Source organism: Astyanax mexicanus, chromosome 5 (genome assembly GCF_023375975.1).
Source record: "Astyanax mexicanus isolate ESR-SI-001 chromosome 5, AstMex3_surface, whole genome shotgun sequence".
NCBI classification, from domain to species: Eukaryota; Metazoa; Chordata; class Actinopteri; order Characiformes; family Acestrorhamphidae; genus Astyanax; species Astyanax mexicanus.
The window spans coordinates 41,435,367-41,451,716 of NC_064412.1; the positions used below are offsets into that span (position 1 = coordinate 41,435,367).

The window sequence follows — 16,350 nt, forward strand, 5'->3', positions numbered from 1 at the left end:
CTATTTACCTACTGTGGAAACTTAAAACTTAGTTTTTGACTAATTGGGTCCTTCTGATCCCAAATAGCAAGAATACTTTTTAAATGATCCATATGAGCACATTGTTTTTCGAAAAAAAAAAAAAAAAACACGACTTCCTGTACAAAGACTGCCTACTAATCCCAAATAGCTATAAGATAAATAAAAAATGCACACAAGCTAAATTATAGGTCTCAGGAGGTTAAATGATAAGGAGTGTTTCTCAGCACCAAAAATGAAAAGAACATTCTTGACAAGCTACCTAACAAAGAACACACTATCAAGACCCAAGAACGAACACAAGAATGGAGGACTGAGCAGGTTCTTGGGAAGAATTATTGACAAGCTGAGATAATATTTGACAATACAAGAACTTACAAATGCAGGTATAACCTTTTTTTCTGCCACCATGCCAGCAATAAATTGACAGTGAATGCTGGGCATTTTTTGTTTTTCTCGGCAGTATCACCTAATCACCTAATATATATCACCTAATCGATATATTCTCAGTTTTCGTGGCTGGTCTTGGTAAATACAATCTTGAGAATTGGGATGTTACTTTGGCGGTGGAAGATGACATTAGGCAATAAAGCAAAACCACACAAGAACACAAGAACAGACTTGTGTTCCTGGAAAGAACTTTCTTGATGAGTTACTTTGCAAAAATAAGGAGGACCTATTGAGATGTGCTGTGTACTGTTTTTTTTAATCAAAGATAACCAGCTTATCTCAAGCTACCACTGGAGAATGAGTTATATGAACCTCACAACATAACAGTATAAAATTTCACTGTTGAAGTCAGGTTTCTTAACATTGCTACCCATTTTCTGCCTCATAAGCAGAAACGAAAGCACATTTATTTAAGTGTAAGTAATTAGAAATGTGAAATTGTGGGTTTGATCTGCAGATTGATGGGTGTTTTTTTTTTCCTACATTCACTAAACAATCCATCCTTGTTTCACTGTGTGCCAAGAACACAAGGATGTAAAACACACAAGAACGCATATTGAAAATGACTGTTGTTCACATCCAGGCTTGTGACATCAATGTTTCTATAGTTGGTTCAGTTGGTTGGGTGCAGTTACAGATCGGAAAAGCACCCTGCTGATCTCAGAGTGTCTGAGCTGTTCGTGACCGCCAGGCATCATTAAAGCGATTATTTTGAGAGATGAGTATGGGTGAAAGTGCAGAAGGGCATGCAATGTGAGAATGGATTTCATAATCTCACTGTGATGGTCTCAGGGGACCAGCAGACCACAGAATGGCATACAGAACCACTAGTAGATTCAATTTTGCCTCCCCACTCCCCACTAAAGTGCCAAGAGTGGCAAAAATGTAGGCCTGAAGAACTGACTGCCTTACTCATAGTAAAAAAAAGTGATTGAGTGCCTGAGGATGCTGTTTGCAATAAATTATGATGATGTTTACTCTGGATCAAGAAAATGTTATAGTGTATACTAATGAGTGCCCCCCTATGATTACACTTCTACCATTCCAGTAGAGAAGGGTGCCACCTGAAACAGACATTGTCTAGATGAGAGAATATATTGTCCTTAAACCTCTACATACTGTACAGCACTGAAAGTTGGACAAGCTGGTTGGGCCCTCTCCTTTTGAGCTTGCAGGATATTTCGTCTGTAAATTCCAAAAATAATTTCCATAATTTCAGACCCCCCCCAATTAAGACTTCAACCCCCCTAAAGAGGTACAAAAACAATGCAGTATCTATGCCTGGAACAATATTATGATACGATTTTAAGCCCCCCTAAAGTGTATCATGTCGTTCATGTTAATAAGCATTCTTCTCCTTTACCTGCCTGCTGCCTCATTCTTGGTCAGGTGGCTTGCGTCTAAATTAAGGTACGCAAGCTGCTCAAGATACAGCATTACGTGTACGTGGCTGCTATCTACTTCGCTTTCTTAAATATGCACTTTAAACACACTTTTCCTTACATAAATAACTAACATGAATTTGCTATCCCACCTTAAATGCTGCTAATTTACCATTCCGCCTTAATTGCTGCTGTCGCGGCACACAGGCTTCAGGCTGTAGATACTGTGGCGCTTTTAAGGTGAAACAGAACATTCAAATGGGAATCCACGTTCTGTATAATATGGACTGTTAGTAATTTCTGCACCCTATTCAGAAATGTGTAAAACTCTTGAAACCCTTTATTATCTACTACAGTCTAAAAGGGGAACTGTGTTTTAATGATGGGAAACTGTTAAGGTGGAATGGAAATGTGAACAAGAAACTAAAAGCTTCATACGTTGCAGTAATTAAACCTAGTGAGGAATTATTTACTCAGATGGGGAGTTTTATAGTAAACTGGTGTATTACATTTTTTTAAGGTAAGACTTAGTTTCAATCTTTTTATCACTATTGTTTATCTACTTTGAGAATTAACAATAGCCAAGCTTTTTAAAATGCATTAGCCAAGCTATATAAATGCATTCCAAAGTCTCCCTTTAACATTTAATATTGTAGTCCCAGTCTCGAAATATATGGATGAGAAGCCTTATCTACATAGATGGTCAGTTACATTGTTATTTTCAATTTATTTAGAATTATATAACAAATGATTCCTGTGTGAGAGATCCTGTAGAATATGAATTAAAATTTGAAGGCGAGAAAGCCGTCAAAATATAGCAGCCAGTAGCATTGTGTGCTTTTGCAGGATTAATTGTGAATTTTGCAGTATAATATATTATTTATGCCTAGAAAGATTATTGTGTGGTATGTGCTACATAAGCTGATGTAATGAATTAATCTTTTACATGCTGTAGACATTACAGTAAGGACGCGAGACATTTGTAAGACTTCAGTTTAGTGAAGCACGCTCCTTCGCTGTACTGGTTTCCATTTACACCCCAAAGAAATACTTGACGCCCCCAATTATCAATGTAGAATTTGCACCCTGCATTTGACTATGGTCAAATTATGGTGTTTCTAAGTGATTTTGAGATATGGATTATTTTCTTCATGATCCAACTTTAACCTGCATTGGTGGACTGCAAGGTGAAGTGTGTTCAAAAAACACTTCATTTCTGGAAGTCTTCCTGAGCTCATGCAGTGATTTTGAGTACTGAGTACATTGCCGTGTCACTTGCGTGCAGTGATTTCTCTAGATTATTCAAATTTTTTTTTGACAATTATAGACACCGTTCTTTGCAAATTGGTGAAGCTCTTGTCAAGAATTGCTCTTCTTAGAGACTCTCCCTCTCTGAAATGCTCTTTTCATGCCAAATCATGTGAGTTAGTATAAATTGGTCCTATTGCAGCTGTCTTTATTGGTACCAGAGTTAGCTACAGACTTTAAGGGTGTTGAAATATTAAAAGCAAGCCTAGGTTGGCTCTATGCACAAATATTTGTGGATGTTGCAAAAGAAAGAAAATGTGTGAAAGAAAAAGTAAGATCAAGCCGTTGGTTTGGTGAGATATTGCTGAAAAAGTGTAAAAGCTAATATTTATTAAAGACAATGTTAAATATAATCAATAAAAACTTTAATGTACAATAATTATTAAATTTTAAACATTTTGACAAAAATATTTATTACAAACTTAAAAAATATCCCAATTAACTATTAAAAAATTATATGCATATGACTAACAAACAAGAAATACAGACAAAAATGAACTTTACGCAGAAATCCATCTGTGCAAAAATTATACAGCATTTGCCTGACAGACCAGCTTTTTTCTGTGTCTGTGCCTCTTATGTTGACAAGCCTAGGCTAAAGCAGTGCCTTGTCATTTATTTCTGTATATTATAGGGGCTCCCAATTCCATACCTTATACATACCACAGCCATACTGTGTGTCTTAAGGATCCTTTAATTTAGGTCAAGGGTGGGCAAATCTGGTTTTGGAGGCCCGGATTCATGCACAATTACGCATTTTACACCAGATTCAACTCACCTGTAAATTGCCAGGTTTAGTAGGTCTGTTAAAGCAGGAAAATTGGTCAACTGTGCCCAATTCTAGCCAACCTGACCATCCTTAACTTGTGTTAATGTTAACTAATGCTAATAGTAAGCCAGATCAGAAGAAGCTACTCAAAACATCTTTAATGTGTGTAAACATTTGCTGAAAAAGAATCTGCACACGGCCATTCCAGTGATAGATTTTAGAATGAGACCTTAAAACTTTTGCATGACACGACATTCCCAGTCCTAAGTCAATGTGGAGGAAGTCCAGACATGCTAACTGTGCTCATGTTGGCTGTAGTAAAGCTCAGTAAAAAATAATAATAGATATGCTGAAACTGGTAAGCACTCTTTTAAACAGTGCAGGCAGAAATTCAATGAAGCTGCTTTTCAGAACTAGAAGTGACAATGCGGCCCATTCTGCGATACCACAGCAACAAACACAGATATGCAAATCCTGATTACCGTATTTTTCGGACTATAAGGCGCACTTAAAAACTTTTAATTTTCACAAAAATTGACAGTGCGTCTTATAATACGGTGCGCCTTTTGTATGGATTTTACTCGTCAGGTTGTAAGGAGCAGTAAACACACACTCCGTGCAGCGTTATAGAGAGTTTCAGTGCTATACAGAGTCCAGAGCCGTGCAGCTCCGAGGCTGAGCAGCAATAGCATTAGCTAGATGCTAACCGCTAAGCTAGCTAGCTTATTCACTGAGATCAGTATTATCTAAATTTTACTCGTCAGGTTGTAAGGAGCAGTAAACACACACTCCGTGCAGCGTTATACAGAGTTTCAGTGCTATACAGAGTCCAGAGCCGTGCAGCTCCGAGGCTGGAGCAGCAAATAGCATTAGCTAGCTTATTCACTGTTCAGAGATCAGTATTATCTAAATTTTACCCGTCAGGTGTAAGGAGCAGTAAACACACACTCCGTGCAGAGCCGTGCCGCTCCGAGGCTGGAGCAGCAATAGCATTAGCTAGATGCTAACCGCTTAGCTAGCTAGCTTTTTCACTGTTCAGAGATCAGTATTTTCTAAATTTAGCACTTTTAATACTGCTGGAGCAGTATTATTAGAGTTAGATGCTAATCGCTAAGCGTTCACCGTTCAGAGGTGAGTTATCGGCCTGTAAGTCTGTGCTGCTTTGCCTGGCTAGCATTAGCTAGATGCTAAGCGCTAACTCTCTCAGAGGTGAGTTTTATCAGCCTGTAATCTGCTTGTTTACCGTGTTAAAACAAGCTACGGGGGACGAATCGCTAGCTAATATCTCACTGTCTTACCAGAACACGCAGGATTACTCAGTGTAACGCTGTCGTTTAAGTTTGGGTTAACTTTACTAGTTTAGGTGACTAGCTAGCGTGCTAGCGGATAGCTATGCTAACGCTGGTGCAGCAAGCCTTAGTGGACATCTGGAAATCTAAGCTTACTGTAAATAAACTGAAGCACGTTACTCACCCAAATAAACAGTTTTCAGGAGAGGAATCTGTGTAGATTAATATCCAGCACTCGTTTGACTTTGAAAGAGCTAGATTTATATATACTGAGACGCTCCACCGGCAAGCGACCACCCCCGGTGGGGGAAGGGAAACATGGCGCCACCCCTGTTCACTTTGATATAGGCACCCTTTCTAGTGTCACTTAACGCGCCTTATAATGCGATGCGCCCTATGTATGGAAAAATAGCAGAAAATAGGCGTTCTTTGATAGTGCGTCTTATAATACGGTGCGCCTTATAGTCCGAAAAATACGGTACTCGCAAATAACAAAGCGGACAGTCAACATACATGACCTTAGAAACAAATCTGATTTCCCTGCAGCCTGAACAGCCTTTAAGCAGGTCTTATAGACATTCTTGTGTTTTGAGTCATATAGTACACCTAGCTGAACTGATATACTAAATACAATCAGTGTTACAATATGATTTCTGTTTTTTTTTTTGATCCTCTGCTGTAATAGCATACACAATTATGACATTTGGCTTTCACCCTTATCCAGAGCAAGCAATTTATAAATCATGTCACAAAGCAGTCACACATCGGACATTATATTCAGCACAGTGTTTTTTTGTTTAATATTACATTAAAACTAAAATAATCCAACAAATGGTATGATATACAACTTGTGTACGAATTCCAATTCTTTAAAAGAAACCTTTCACTCTGAGCAAGCTGGCTCTGTAAAGCTCAGTATATGTCTTGCTCTCAAGAAACTCTGTTGTGGATGATGAGAAGAAGCTGATCAATCAAATGAGCTTATTAGATAATAAATTATTTAGACTTTATGAAATGTTGCTCTCACTTCAGTGATGTATTGCTTAGTGCAGTGCTGCTCGGTGCGCTGCATCCGGTGTGTAATGGCCTATAAAAGTAAGTGAGGGGTGTCCAGTCTTATCTGGAAAGGGTAATACTACAGTATTATAATACAGTACTACTAGACATCCCTGAGGTAGATGAACGTTTAATTAGGACTCTCATGACTATTAGGCTGTTCAGACTGCCAGCCCAAAGCTGATTTGTGTCATATCTAGATTGTATCCAGATTGATTTTTGATAGTCTAGACAGTGAGAAACCACATGAAATTTGAGCCACATTTGAATTTGATTTGAAATGCAATTACAACGGATTTGCTCAAGCATATCTCAGTCTGGATGCACAGTTTCAGACTCTATAATGACCTCTTCAGATCCAGAGTAACAGAAGTACGGAGGTCCAAAACGAACGCCAAAGTTTAGTTACTGACACAAACCTTGATTCCACACCAACCCAAGCAAATGCGCTTGTGATATCTGACGATGCAAATCCAATCTGATCACAGCCAAGTAACAGTGTGGACAGTTACCTGTTTTTACAAATGCACCCTGGAAAAGGTGTGGAGAATCAGGTCCAGACTTTAGCCAGTGCTGCCCTTTCATTCATGCAGAGTACAGATAGAGATTTTCAGTGCCAGACGTTTTCACACTTGTTCCTCTAAATGTTCTGGACATTTTAGGTAAGAACTTTAGATAAAACCCATTTTCCAAAAAAATAACTGGATGTGTAATTTTATATTAACAATTCTGTTATTTCCCATTCAAATGAACAGAAATAGGCAGGGTTAAAAGTGGTACTGGAGCCAGAGGAAGTTTTTTTTTTACTTTAGCTTAAGCACCGAACCAAGCAATAAAAATAAAATGATGAATGTGATAATTTTTGTTTCTGCAGAGCTTTTTCAGGAGTATAAGTATAGGGTACAACAAAATGTTGTAAAAAGGATGTGGTTGACAGGACTGAAATTGGGAACCCCCTTAGCTCTATACCCTGTGGTATAGAACTCCTGCAGACTTTGCTACTGGTACTTTGCTATGTGTCCTATAGTGTGCTATAGGGATTCATCCTGGTGTTATAGGGATTCAGTCCTGTGGTCCAGTAGGTGTTAGACCGCTAATTTGCAGGATGCTGTTGATCTCGGTGAAGCACTGGTTGATCTCTTGATACGAGGAGATACTCTACCTCCTGCAGCTACATGTGTGCCGACTTTCTGTTGGAGACTGCTCCTAGACTTGGCCCTGGTCCCAGCTTTTACTGACTTTCTCTTGGTCCTGTAAGGTGGAGAGGATGGCTTATTTGCAGGAGTCAGAGATTTTTCTTTAACTCCTTGCCTCTGTGAGCGACGCCTTACTGGTGGATGGTCCACCTGTTCCTGCGAACGGTCCTCTTCCAGGTTGGCAGCTGCAACCTTAAAGGAACCATCTCCATGAGAAGGGGCTTGTGTTCTGGAGGAACTGTCTGTGTGAGAAGCACAAGGCATGAGATGCCCCAGAAGAAAATGGCTGCCACTGGAAATAGAGGACCGGCTGAACAAGGCCCTTCGACTGCTGGACATGGAGGAGTCAGGTTCTGATGGGCCTCCACTATCCAGACAAGATCCAGAGGTAGAAGCACAAAGATCTGCCATGCTACTGCCACCATGGCCCTTCTTGGAGCGTCTAGGTGACCGTCCAAGTGCTGAACTATGACGTTCCTTGTTGATGTCTGGACTGAGACTACGGAATAACTGTCTGACGTGGGACAATGATTTGGTACTGGGCGTTAAAGACATCCCTTTAGGTGGAGTCTTGAGAATTCTGTTCGTCAGAGGATCATAATATTTAAGAGGGGTCTTCTTGTACTTGTACTTAAATGCACATTCTTCATCACTTGACTTCCGCTTTCTGCCCACTCTTTTAATTGGTGTGGGTTTGAGGGTACCCTGTACTCCGTCTGGGGAAGAAAGAACATAAACTACTGTTTTGGGCTGCAGAGGACTCATAATTCTGCAGTAAGATGCAGGAAGTTTGAGTGCACACAGCCTTGTCTTCATGTCTGGGGTCCTCTCAGGGCTTGGTTCCTTCCGAGTTTCTGGGTCATTTGGGAAGATCACAGTTTCAGGTAATGTCTTTTTCCGTACCACAGGGCAGCTTGGGGATACAGTTTGTGTTCCATGGCTCACCTTTACCACTTGGCAGCGTGATGCCATTCGGTATATCCGTCGCCTGGTCTTCCTGAACACAGGTGTGTGTTTTGGGTCCTCCTCATGGTGCTCCACAAGAGGTATGAGGTCTTTACACTCATCATCTTCAGGTTTATTCTCTTGCTTTCTGTTCCTTTTTCTTTTCCTGCAGTGCTTCCCAAATTTTGCCAGGGACTCACTGTCAAAATAGCAACGGAACTGACCCTGTCTAAACTCTTTCACCATGCAATCTATCTTTACATCATCCTCAAACATCACCTGTGCCCATGTTTTTCCCACAAAAGACTGAGGAATGTGAGGAAGATCAGGAAGGATCTCCTCCACTTTGTTCTCTTTGGCTTCCTCTGGCTCCGCTTGTTCACTTTCCAGCACAGTGTTCAAGGCTGTGTCCAGCTGGGTTTTGTATTCTTCGTCCTCAAGGTTTATGTGCACCTTCATTAAGCGTGCAAGATGTTTGTCCTCAGTTGTGGGTTTCTGTAATGCTACCTGCAAGGTGTTGTCCCATTCCTCACTATCCTTAGACCCACTTATTGAGTGCAAGCTAAGGTTAAAGCTAATCTCGTCCTCGTGACGAGTTGGTTTGGGACTGCGGCCGTAGCAATACCTTTCAATAACCTCTTCAATCACCTCTCGTATATGGTCCGATTGCTCACTGAATGTCCGTTCCCTATGTGGACCCCTCCAGGGTGGTAAGACTGCCGTCCATGATGCAGGCTCCGTAACTATTGGCCGTGATGGCTTAGGCTGGCCTTTTGAGGTAATGCACTTTGTGGTTAGTGAAGCACGAGAACCTTGGCTGGTATCACTGCACTCTCTATGCTTATTTGTCTTTCTATGCGCTTTCCTATGTAAAAATTTTGGCGTTCCAGGCAGGGGGGGAGGAGTTTCTGAGCTACATGGTTGTCGGGATAGTGGAGTTTGAGAACATTCTGGATTAACTGTTTGTGCTAATTGTGATGATACATGTGGTTTGTCAACGGCAGACTTGCCACTAGTCCTATGCAAAAAACCTTGTGTGGGGGAATATTTCGCAGCAACAGGGGGTTCCAACCTTGTTTTCTTTGTTCCAAGACCAGTTTGTGCACTTTTCCCTGCACCAATGTCGATTGGCACATGTTGAGAAGTTCCTGGTGGATACTGACTCTGACTCTTTAATGCGGTATTTGCTTCAGCTTGCAGCATTCGACAGGATTCTTCGTCAGAGGTGGGCATCTCCTCTCTGGTCCCAACAGAGGCCGCATCATCCTCTGATCCACAGCATACTTCTGACAACACTTCCCTTGGGACCGGTAAGATACTCAAGAAAGGAAGATCAGCATGGGTCGGCCTAAAATATTAGAAATAATGAACGTAGGCGTTTTATAAAACAGACACCAACAAAATTATGCCCTCTCGGTTTTAGATAATAATCATCAAAATTGTTAACACATTTCTAACAGTACTTTATCAAGTTAAAGAACAACATTAGAAGTATTCATGAAATACAGGCCAACATTTACATATCAGCTTAGGTTAAAAATAATTTCAGCCCCACAAGGTCTACTTCAACCAAAAATATTTAAGAAAATCTTATGTAGAGTACCGTGTGTCACTGTAGAGATGAGGATGGTGCTGAAGCACATCCTGGAGAAATCTCTCCATCAGACTTCCAGAAGACACATTTGCCCTTGTAGCCTGAACCACCTCCCTATGCCTGGTGCTCAGGATGTGCTGCAAAATTACAATAATATGTTAAGAACAAAACTACCCTACATGCAGCCTCAGGAAACTAATCTGCTCCATGTTAAGGTCTATAAAAAAGGTAAATAAATCCTTATATGTTTCAAAATAAATTTTGCTTTCAAATTGTCACTAACGCTTCAGGGTATCTACTTTTAAAAAAAAGTTTTCACACACCAAGACAAGTAATGCATTATAATGGCAAAACATTCGCAAAAATGCTAAATACAGGCCCACAGGGCCCATGAATTCCAATGAAACAGATTTCGGATATAAAGGCAAACAAATAATAATTTGATCTTTTAGATTCTGTGCTTACTAGACATCCACATGCTTTTGTCTTTGTGCTTGTATATAAAAGTTGGTGTAACAGACAATCCCATTCAGACTGCCAACCCCCCTGAGCCACAGGCCATAAAGAACACATCCACATAATAGACAGTATCAAAATATAAGTCACTAATATTACTAACATAAAAAAAAACTTTTACACTCTTAGTAGGAACTCTGAATGAATAATTGGGTTATGTACCTGTTCTACACTGTTATAGAGGACCTGACAGCAGCTGCAGAATCCTTGCCTCTGGGATGTGTTCGAGGGACCAGCAACAGGTTGTTCCCCTCTGCTGTTCCTACATTGTAAGAAAAAGAGAAAATACATATATGTTCCCACAAATATTTTCATAAAACTGAAATGTGATTTCATTATTTAATATAATTAAGTAGTTAGACATTTTAAAACATAAAATTATACATTGGCTAGTTTATATGGGTATTTACTGGCCAACAAATCATACACAGGAATAGACAAATAATAGTTAATAGTTAAATAAAAAAGTAATTGCTGTTATAAACGTGTCTGCCTGCCATGGAAACTAAAGACGTGTACAGAACATCACATTTTCTTCGAATGGTTATAGTACATATTTGTTAATGTGTGAAAATGTAATGTGTCTGGGTGGAAAAAAACTAAACTAAACTAAATAACATCAAGGCAAGTGGCAACTTGGTCCATTGACTCTATATTATATATTTAGTCAATAAAATGTGAAATGTAGTGTCCTGGAGTAACAAGGCAATAAGAAATATCAACCTCTGGTCACATCACCAACAAAACCAAGTGTGTATGAAGGCATATGTATGCCTAAGAGATAGCAACAGGAGCATTTATATTATGATTCCTAAAAAAATCTTACCTGTTATCCATGTTGGTTTCCTCTCTCCCTGCATCTATAAAATATCATGGAATAACATATATCAGTTAGGGGTGGGTGACATGGTCCAAAAGTATATTAAGATATTATACAAAGACTAATCAAGACTAATCTTAGCATGATTTTTCTGATAGTTAATTAGTCAACAATAAGGTTTCTGTTCCTGGCTTTCTCTATTGTTTTAAAACAATACAAAATGCTGAATATAGGATTTAAATGCTCTTTAAACACTCAAAAAGACATTTAAATGTAAAATATTTTGATATTTATTGATAATATATGCAATCTGTTCTGTCTGTCACTTTTGGTGACCAAGCTGAGTGTTAATGGAGTGAGTGAGCAGCCCTAAATTCTCAATTACTGTGTGCAGCGCATTGTAGTTACAAATTAACGATTAGACAACACTGATATTTCTTTGTTATTAACACTATTAATAATGTTGACTAATCATATAGGCACTAGTGTAAAAGACTGTGGAAAATGCACTGTATACATACTTTTAGCAGATGGTGCAGGTCTCTCCTCCAGTGGCATAATAAGTTACTGTCTGTAAAGTAAAGAATTAAGAGTTAAACGTCTAGCTGAGACCACTGTGATAAAGTCTAAAGCAGAAAAGTTTACTCACGTGCCAAGAGGAGAGGACGGGGATTTACGAGGCTGGAAAATCACATCACTGCATGTGGACTGGCCAACTTAACTCACGCGGCCAAGAGGGATGACTGGCATCTATACAGGTAAAACATGGAATATCTCTGGTATCAGCAGAGGAGACTTATTAATCTACTACGTTTAGAAACTAACAACTCTACAAAGTGGTTAAAATTCTCTCAGTTAAGCATGTATGATCTTAAGCAGACAAATTAGCTAGCTATGTATTTAGCAAGTTACTTCAGCGAACAGCCAAAGTCTTACTCAGCAGGAATGGTAGTAAATAAGATTTCTGTGACTGACTGTGGGTAGCTAGCCTAGCTAATCATTAGTTAACTAACCAACCTCGGTGATCCGGCCTGCGGCACAGCCCAGTCGTTTTTACACTGATTAGCTAGGTTTGCTAACATAGCAAGCTGGCTTAGTTTATAATCACAGACGAACACATTTCCAAGGTTATCCCACTTCCCACAGGTTATATTTTCTCCAGACGCGGCGTTTATAAAGCACTAAACTGCGCACAAACTCAAAAATATTCAGGCTACCCACCTCCAGCTAACGCTAGCAAGCAAACTTAGCTCGAACTAGAGCAGCCGGACAGGCGGAGGTTAAGTTAGCAGGCTAGCATGTTAACGGCAGGCCTGGCGATTTATTCAATGGTGAAAATAATGTTAAACCGTAACAGCGACTGGCAGCAGAGGAAAGTCGCGCTGCAGCACTTACAGTGAAGTCATTATAGACACTGATAAACTGCGCTCTTCAGCTTTTTTCACCTGACTGAAAATGTTTCTCCATTCTGGTCCCGTCGGCACCCGTATTTGGCGCAGGGCTTCTCGTGTGACGTCAGAGCAAAGCGCGGGAACCCACCCTCTTTCCCAAAGTTAGGTGGTCTACATGTCACTCTTTATCCAAATATTTGATTTAAAAAAATAATAACGGGGGGGGGAACAAAAAAAAAAAAAACTTTAACAATTTTATAAAATGTCAGTACAATTCCCTCTGTTCAAAACCCAACTCCAAAGGAAGTTGAGGGTGCTGTACAAGATGTAGATTAAAAGGTCTTAAAAAAAAAAAAAAAAAATTATATATATATATATATTTTCACACACACACATAAAGTAAATAATGCAATGACTTGTGAATCTCACACCCATACAGTAAAAGTTTAAGGCTAATCCCTGGGGACATTTCAGAATGCAACAGGGGAACAGCTCCCTCCGCAAGCCTTTAGAAAACCATTTTCAGCAGGAATTTCCTCCCATCCCCCTTTGGTCAAGATGTGTACATTCAGAATAGAAGCATTTGAAATTATTTAAAAGTTTAGGAGCCTATTGAGTAATATATGATTATTGTGGAGTCGTGTTTCACAGTTTTATAGCAACACTAAAATGGAACCCAGGAGTATTAGTGCTAAGCATTCTCCCACCTTAGGGAGGCCATGTACCTTGGTTAATTGGTTGCATTTTGAACAGGGAAAATACATGCAAAGTTAGTGGTCTCCTCATACCAGAATGAACCCGATGCACTGCCTAAAAAATAAATTAAAACAATAGTTCACACTTCAAAATCAAATTGTTTTATTTCAAGTGCTTTTTGTGTAATGCTTTTTCCATGTTTCTAGATCTTGTTGAAGGCAGCAACGTCAACAGACTGTATGTGATCTTCAAAGGCAGTGATCAGTTCCTCCAGCTGATCTGTTCCTACTTTGTCATCTTCTACTACACACGCAATCTGCAGTTTCTTGATGCCGTAGCCAACAGGCACCAGTTTGGCTGTAGAGAAAGTGAAGACAAGTTTTTTTTAAAAATATGTCTAACTGACCATGCAGTTACTATTAAAATTGTGCAGCATCTTCATTTTTACATTTATAAAATAAGAATGCAAAAGAGCAGACTTACACTGGCCCCAAACCAAACCGTCCAGTTCAATGGATCGTACACATTCCTCAAGCTTGGCCATGTCTGTTTCATCGTCCCAGGGCTTGACGTCCAAAAGAATAGAGGACTTTGCAATAAGGGCTGGCTCTACAGAGACATTTAAAAAAAAAAAAAAAAAAAAGTTAGTTACAGGTGTATTAACACACCTGTATTTTGTACAAAAGGCAGCAAGATCACTGCACTTTGTTATAGGGTCACCCTGGCTGGGGAAAAAAAAAAAAGGTGTGTGTATATATATATATACACACACACACACACATATATATATATATATAAAAAAATAATAAAAATCCTTCTTACAATTCATAGCAGGATGAACTTTAACCTACAAGAACATGCCTATACATATGCCTACAATTTACACTGCAATGTATTACAAGTTTGCTACAGTAATGTTACTCATCACTAAACTGTATCTGCTCCCATTACTTCAAATACCAAAATACATCCTTTGTAAACTATTCAGGCATATACATAAAATACATAAATATTAGAGTCATGCCTCACATTTAAATTTATGTTTAAAAAAATAGATCAATTAAATGCAAGGTTTAGACCAATGTGCCCTTTTAACCCAAACAGCTGAGTGTCATACTTTTGGACTTCTTTGCATTGTAGGCTGCCAGTCTCTCCTCCTTGATCCTTGCAGTCTCTTCATCCTTAGAATGGAAAGAAAAGAGAGAGAACAAACCCACACATTAGTAAGGTAAAGCAGTAAAATTTGGACAGACATTTTCTTAATTCTGGTAATCAGGTAAAAGAAAAGATCCATCACAACTTCAGTCGAAAGATGGTGAAAAAGTATTCATCACACAACCAGTAGACAGTTACAGAGTGAACATCTTGAAATGATTCAAAACAAACCTCTTCCTCATCAGAGCCGAACAGATCAATGTCATCATCGTCGTCATCGTTAGCAGGAGCGGCTCCGCCAGTAGTGTCTTCCACTCCAGCAGGTCCGTACTGACCCAGGGGCTTCTTCACTCCAGGGAGGCTGAAACAGTCAGAGGCAGAGTACAGTTAGTTCTACAGGCATGCAGGCACATCACCACTAGTCTAACTGTCTCTCAGGGACATCAGTGTTTAAAAGATTGTGCATCATCTTGTCAGGCGAAAGATGGTGAAAAAACTCATCATGTGCTGAGAATCATAAACTTGCATGATGCATTGTTGCTTTTAGTTACCTGGCCTTCTCTTTTTGGTAGGACTTGATGTGGTTGTACCAGCGAAGAGCGTGGCATAGGTCAGTTGGGGGGGCACCAGACAAGGCATCAAACACAGCAACATCAGCCTGTGATGGGACATACCTGTGGGACAAAAAAAGAAAGACTCACATTTTAGGCAGACATACATGCTTGAAAGAAAAAAAAAAAAAAAAAAGGACATGCTGGCTTTCTCGTTTCCCTTCAGAGTGCACAACTTAAGCCATTAAAGTATGGCTTTCACACTAGGGCTGCACAAAATACCATTTCAGAATCACCATCACAACGTACACACGCATAATAATATTCACAATACTATAGCATGCAGGCGCAGTGTGAGATTATTTTATAACATTTTAGCACCACCACATGCATATTGAGCTGCAGTTGACAACCCTGAACAAGTTTAAAAAAAATAGCGCTCTGCTCCGTTTTAAAGAGGGAAATTACTACAATTATTAAAATTGTAATTTTTATTTAACATAACGAAAAAGGGGGCATAAACAATTCATAACACCTACCCAAACAATTCCAACTCAGTCAATTTACAAGCTAAAAACGCACTTTTCGACCACGAAAAATCTAAAAGATATATAATAAAAATTAAATCAGCTCTGAACATCCACAAGCTTCTTCAGAGGTGTATTAAACTTTTCAGACTTCAAGACGTGACACAGTTTTAACACGTAGGCGGTTACAGATCAGGCCACGCAGACAGAAGAACAGCCGAACTTAGCTTAGCTGCTGAAGACAAAAGGCCGAATACATTCCTTACAAGACAGCTGTATAATTTAGATAGCTACATATCTAGATAAACTAATAGACTACATCGCGCCAGGTTGCAGCTAACATTAAATTTATTAGTAATTTATTAGTAGTAACTGGAGGGCCAGCACCACATACAACCACATGGAGAGTAACGTAGCTAGCCTAGTTAACTTAGCTTAGCCACTTAGCTAACCTTGCTAACGAATTAACTTCTCATCAAATTCGTCCAAAACCTGTTCCTAAAACGTACTCACCCCTCAATATAGCTTTTGTCAGCCAGAAACTCATTCAGAACCTTAAGGCCGGCGGGGGTTTTGAGATCACCGAAGCCCATTGTAAGATAGTTAGGAAAGCCGGTCGGTAGACGTCTGGCTCTTAGCTTGAAGGAAACGCGAAGGAATGAGAAAGTGCTGTGTAAAAGACTTTAT

At 39.5% G+C, this 16,350-nt stretch overlaps 2 protein-coding genes across 5 annotated transcripts; both read right to left on the reverse strand.

The window, feature by feature from the left end:
* Nucleotides 1-5,526: 5,526 nt before the first annotated feature.
* zdbf2 (zinc finger, DBF-type containing 2) lies at nucleotides 5,527-12,943 on the reverse strand. Of its 4 annotated transcripts, none has more exons than XM_007230843.4 (7): nucleotides 12,789-12,943; nucleotides 11,993-12,093; nucleotides 11,865-11,914; nucleotides 11,350-11,383; nucleotides 10,686-10,785; nucleotides 10,017-10,144; nucleotides 5,527-9,761 (listed from the first exon to the last, which is right to left on the reverse strand). In XM_007230843.4, exons 3-7 carry the CDS (start codon nucleotides 11,899-11,901, stop codon nucleotides 7,358-7,360), a joined length of 2,703 nt encoding a protein of 900 aa, XP_007230905.3. In that variant the 5' UTR covers nucleotides 11,902-11,914; nucleotides 11,993-12,093; nucleotides 12,789-12,943; the 3' UTR covers nucleotides 5,527-7,357. The 4 variants fall into 4 exon arrangements, with proteins under 4 accessions (XP_007230905.3, XP_049335798.1, XP_049335797.1 ...); XM_049479841.1 differs by lacking the exon at nucleotides 12,789-12,943 and adding an exon at nucleotides 12,739-12,755; XM_049479840.1 differs by lacking the exon at nucleotides 12,789-12,943 and adding an exon at nucleotides 12,565-12,729.
* A 632-nt stretch (nucleotides 12,944-13,575) lies between these two features.
* eef1b2 (eukaryotic translation elongation factor 1 beta 2) lies at nucleotides 13,576-16,332 on the reverse strand. Its single transcript, XM_022675280.2, has 6 exons — nucleotides 16,177-16,332; nucleotides 15,137-15,259; nucleotides 14,817-14,946; nucleotides 14,548-14,611; nucleotides 13,914-14,039; nucleotides 13,576-13,787 (listed from the first exon to the last, which is right to left on the reverse strand). The coding sequence occupies exons 1-6, from the start codon at nucleotides 16,254-16,256 to the stop codon at nucleotides 13,633-13,635; spliced, it is 678 nt and encodes a 225-aa protein (XP_022531001.1). The 5' UTR covers nucleotides 16,257-16,332; the 3' UTR covers nucleotides 13,576-13,632.
* Between the last annotated feature and the right edge of the window lie 18 nt (nucleotides 16,333-16,350).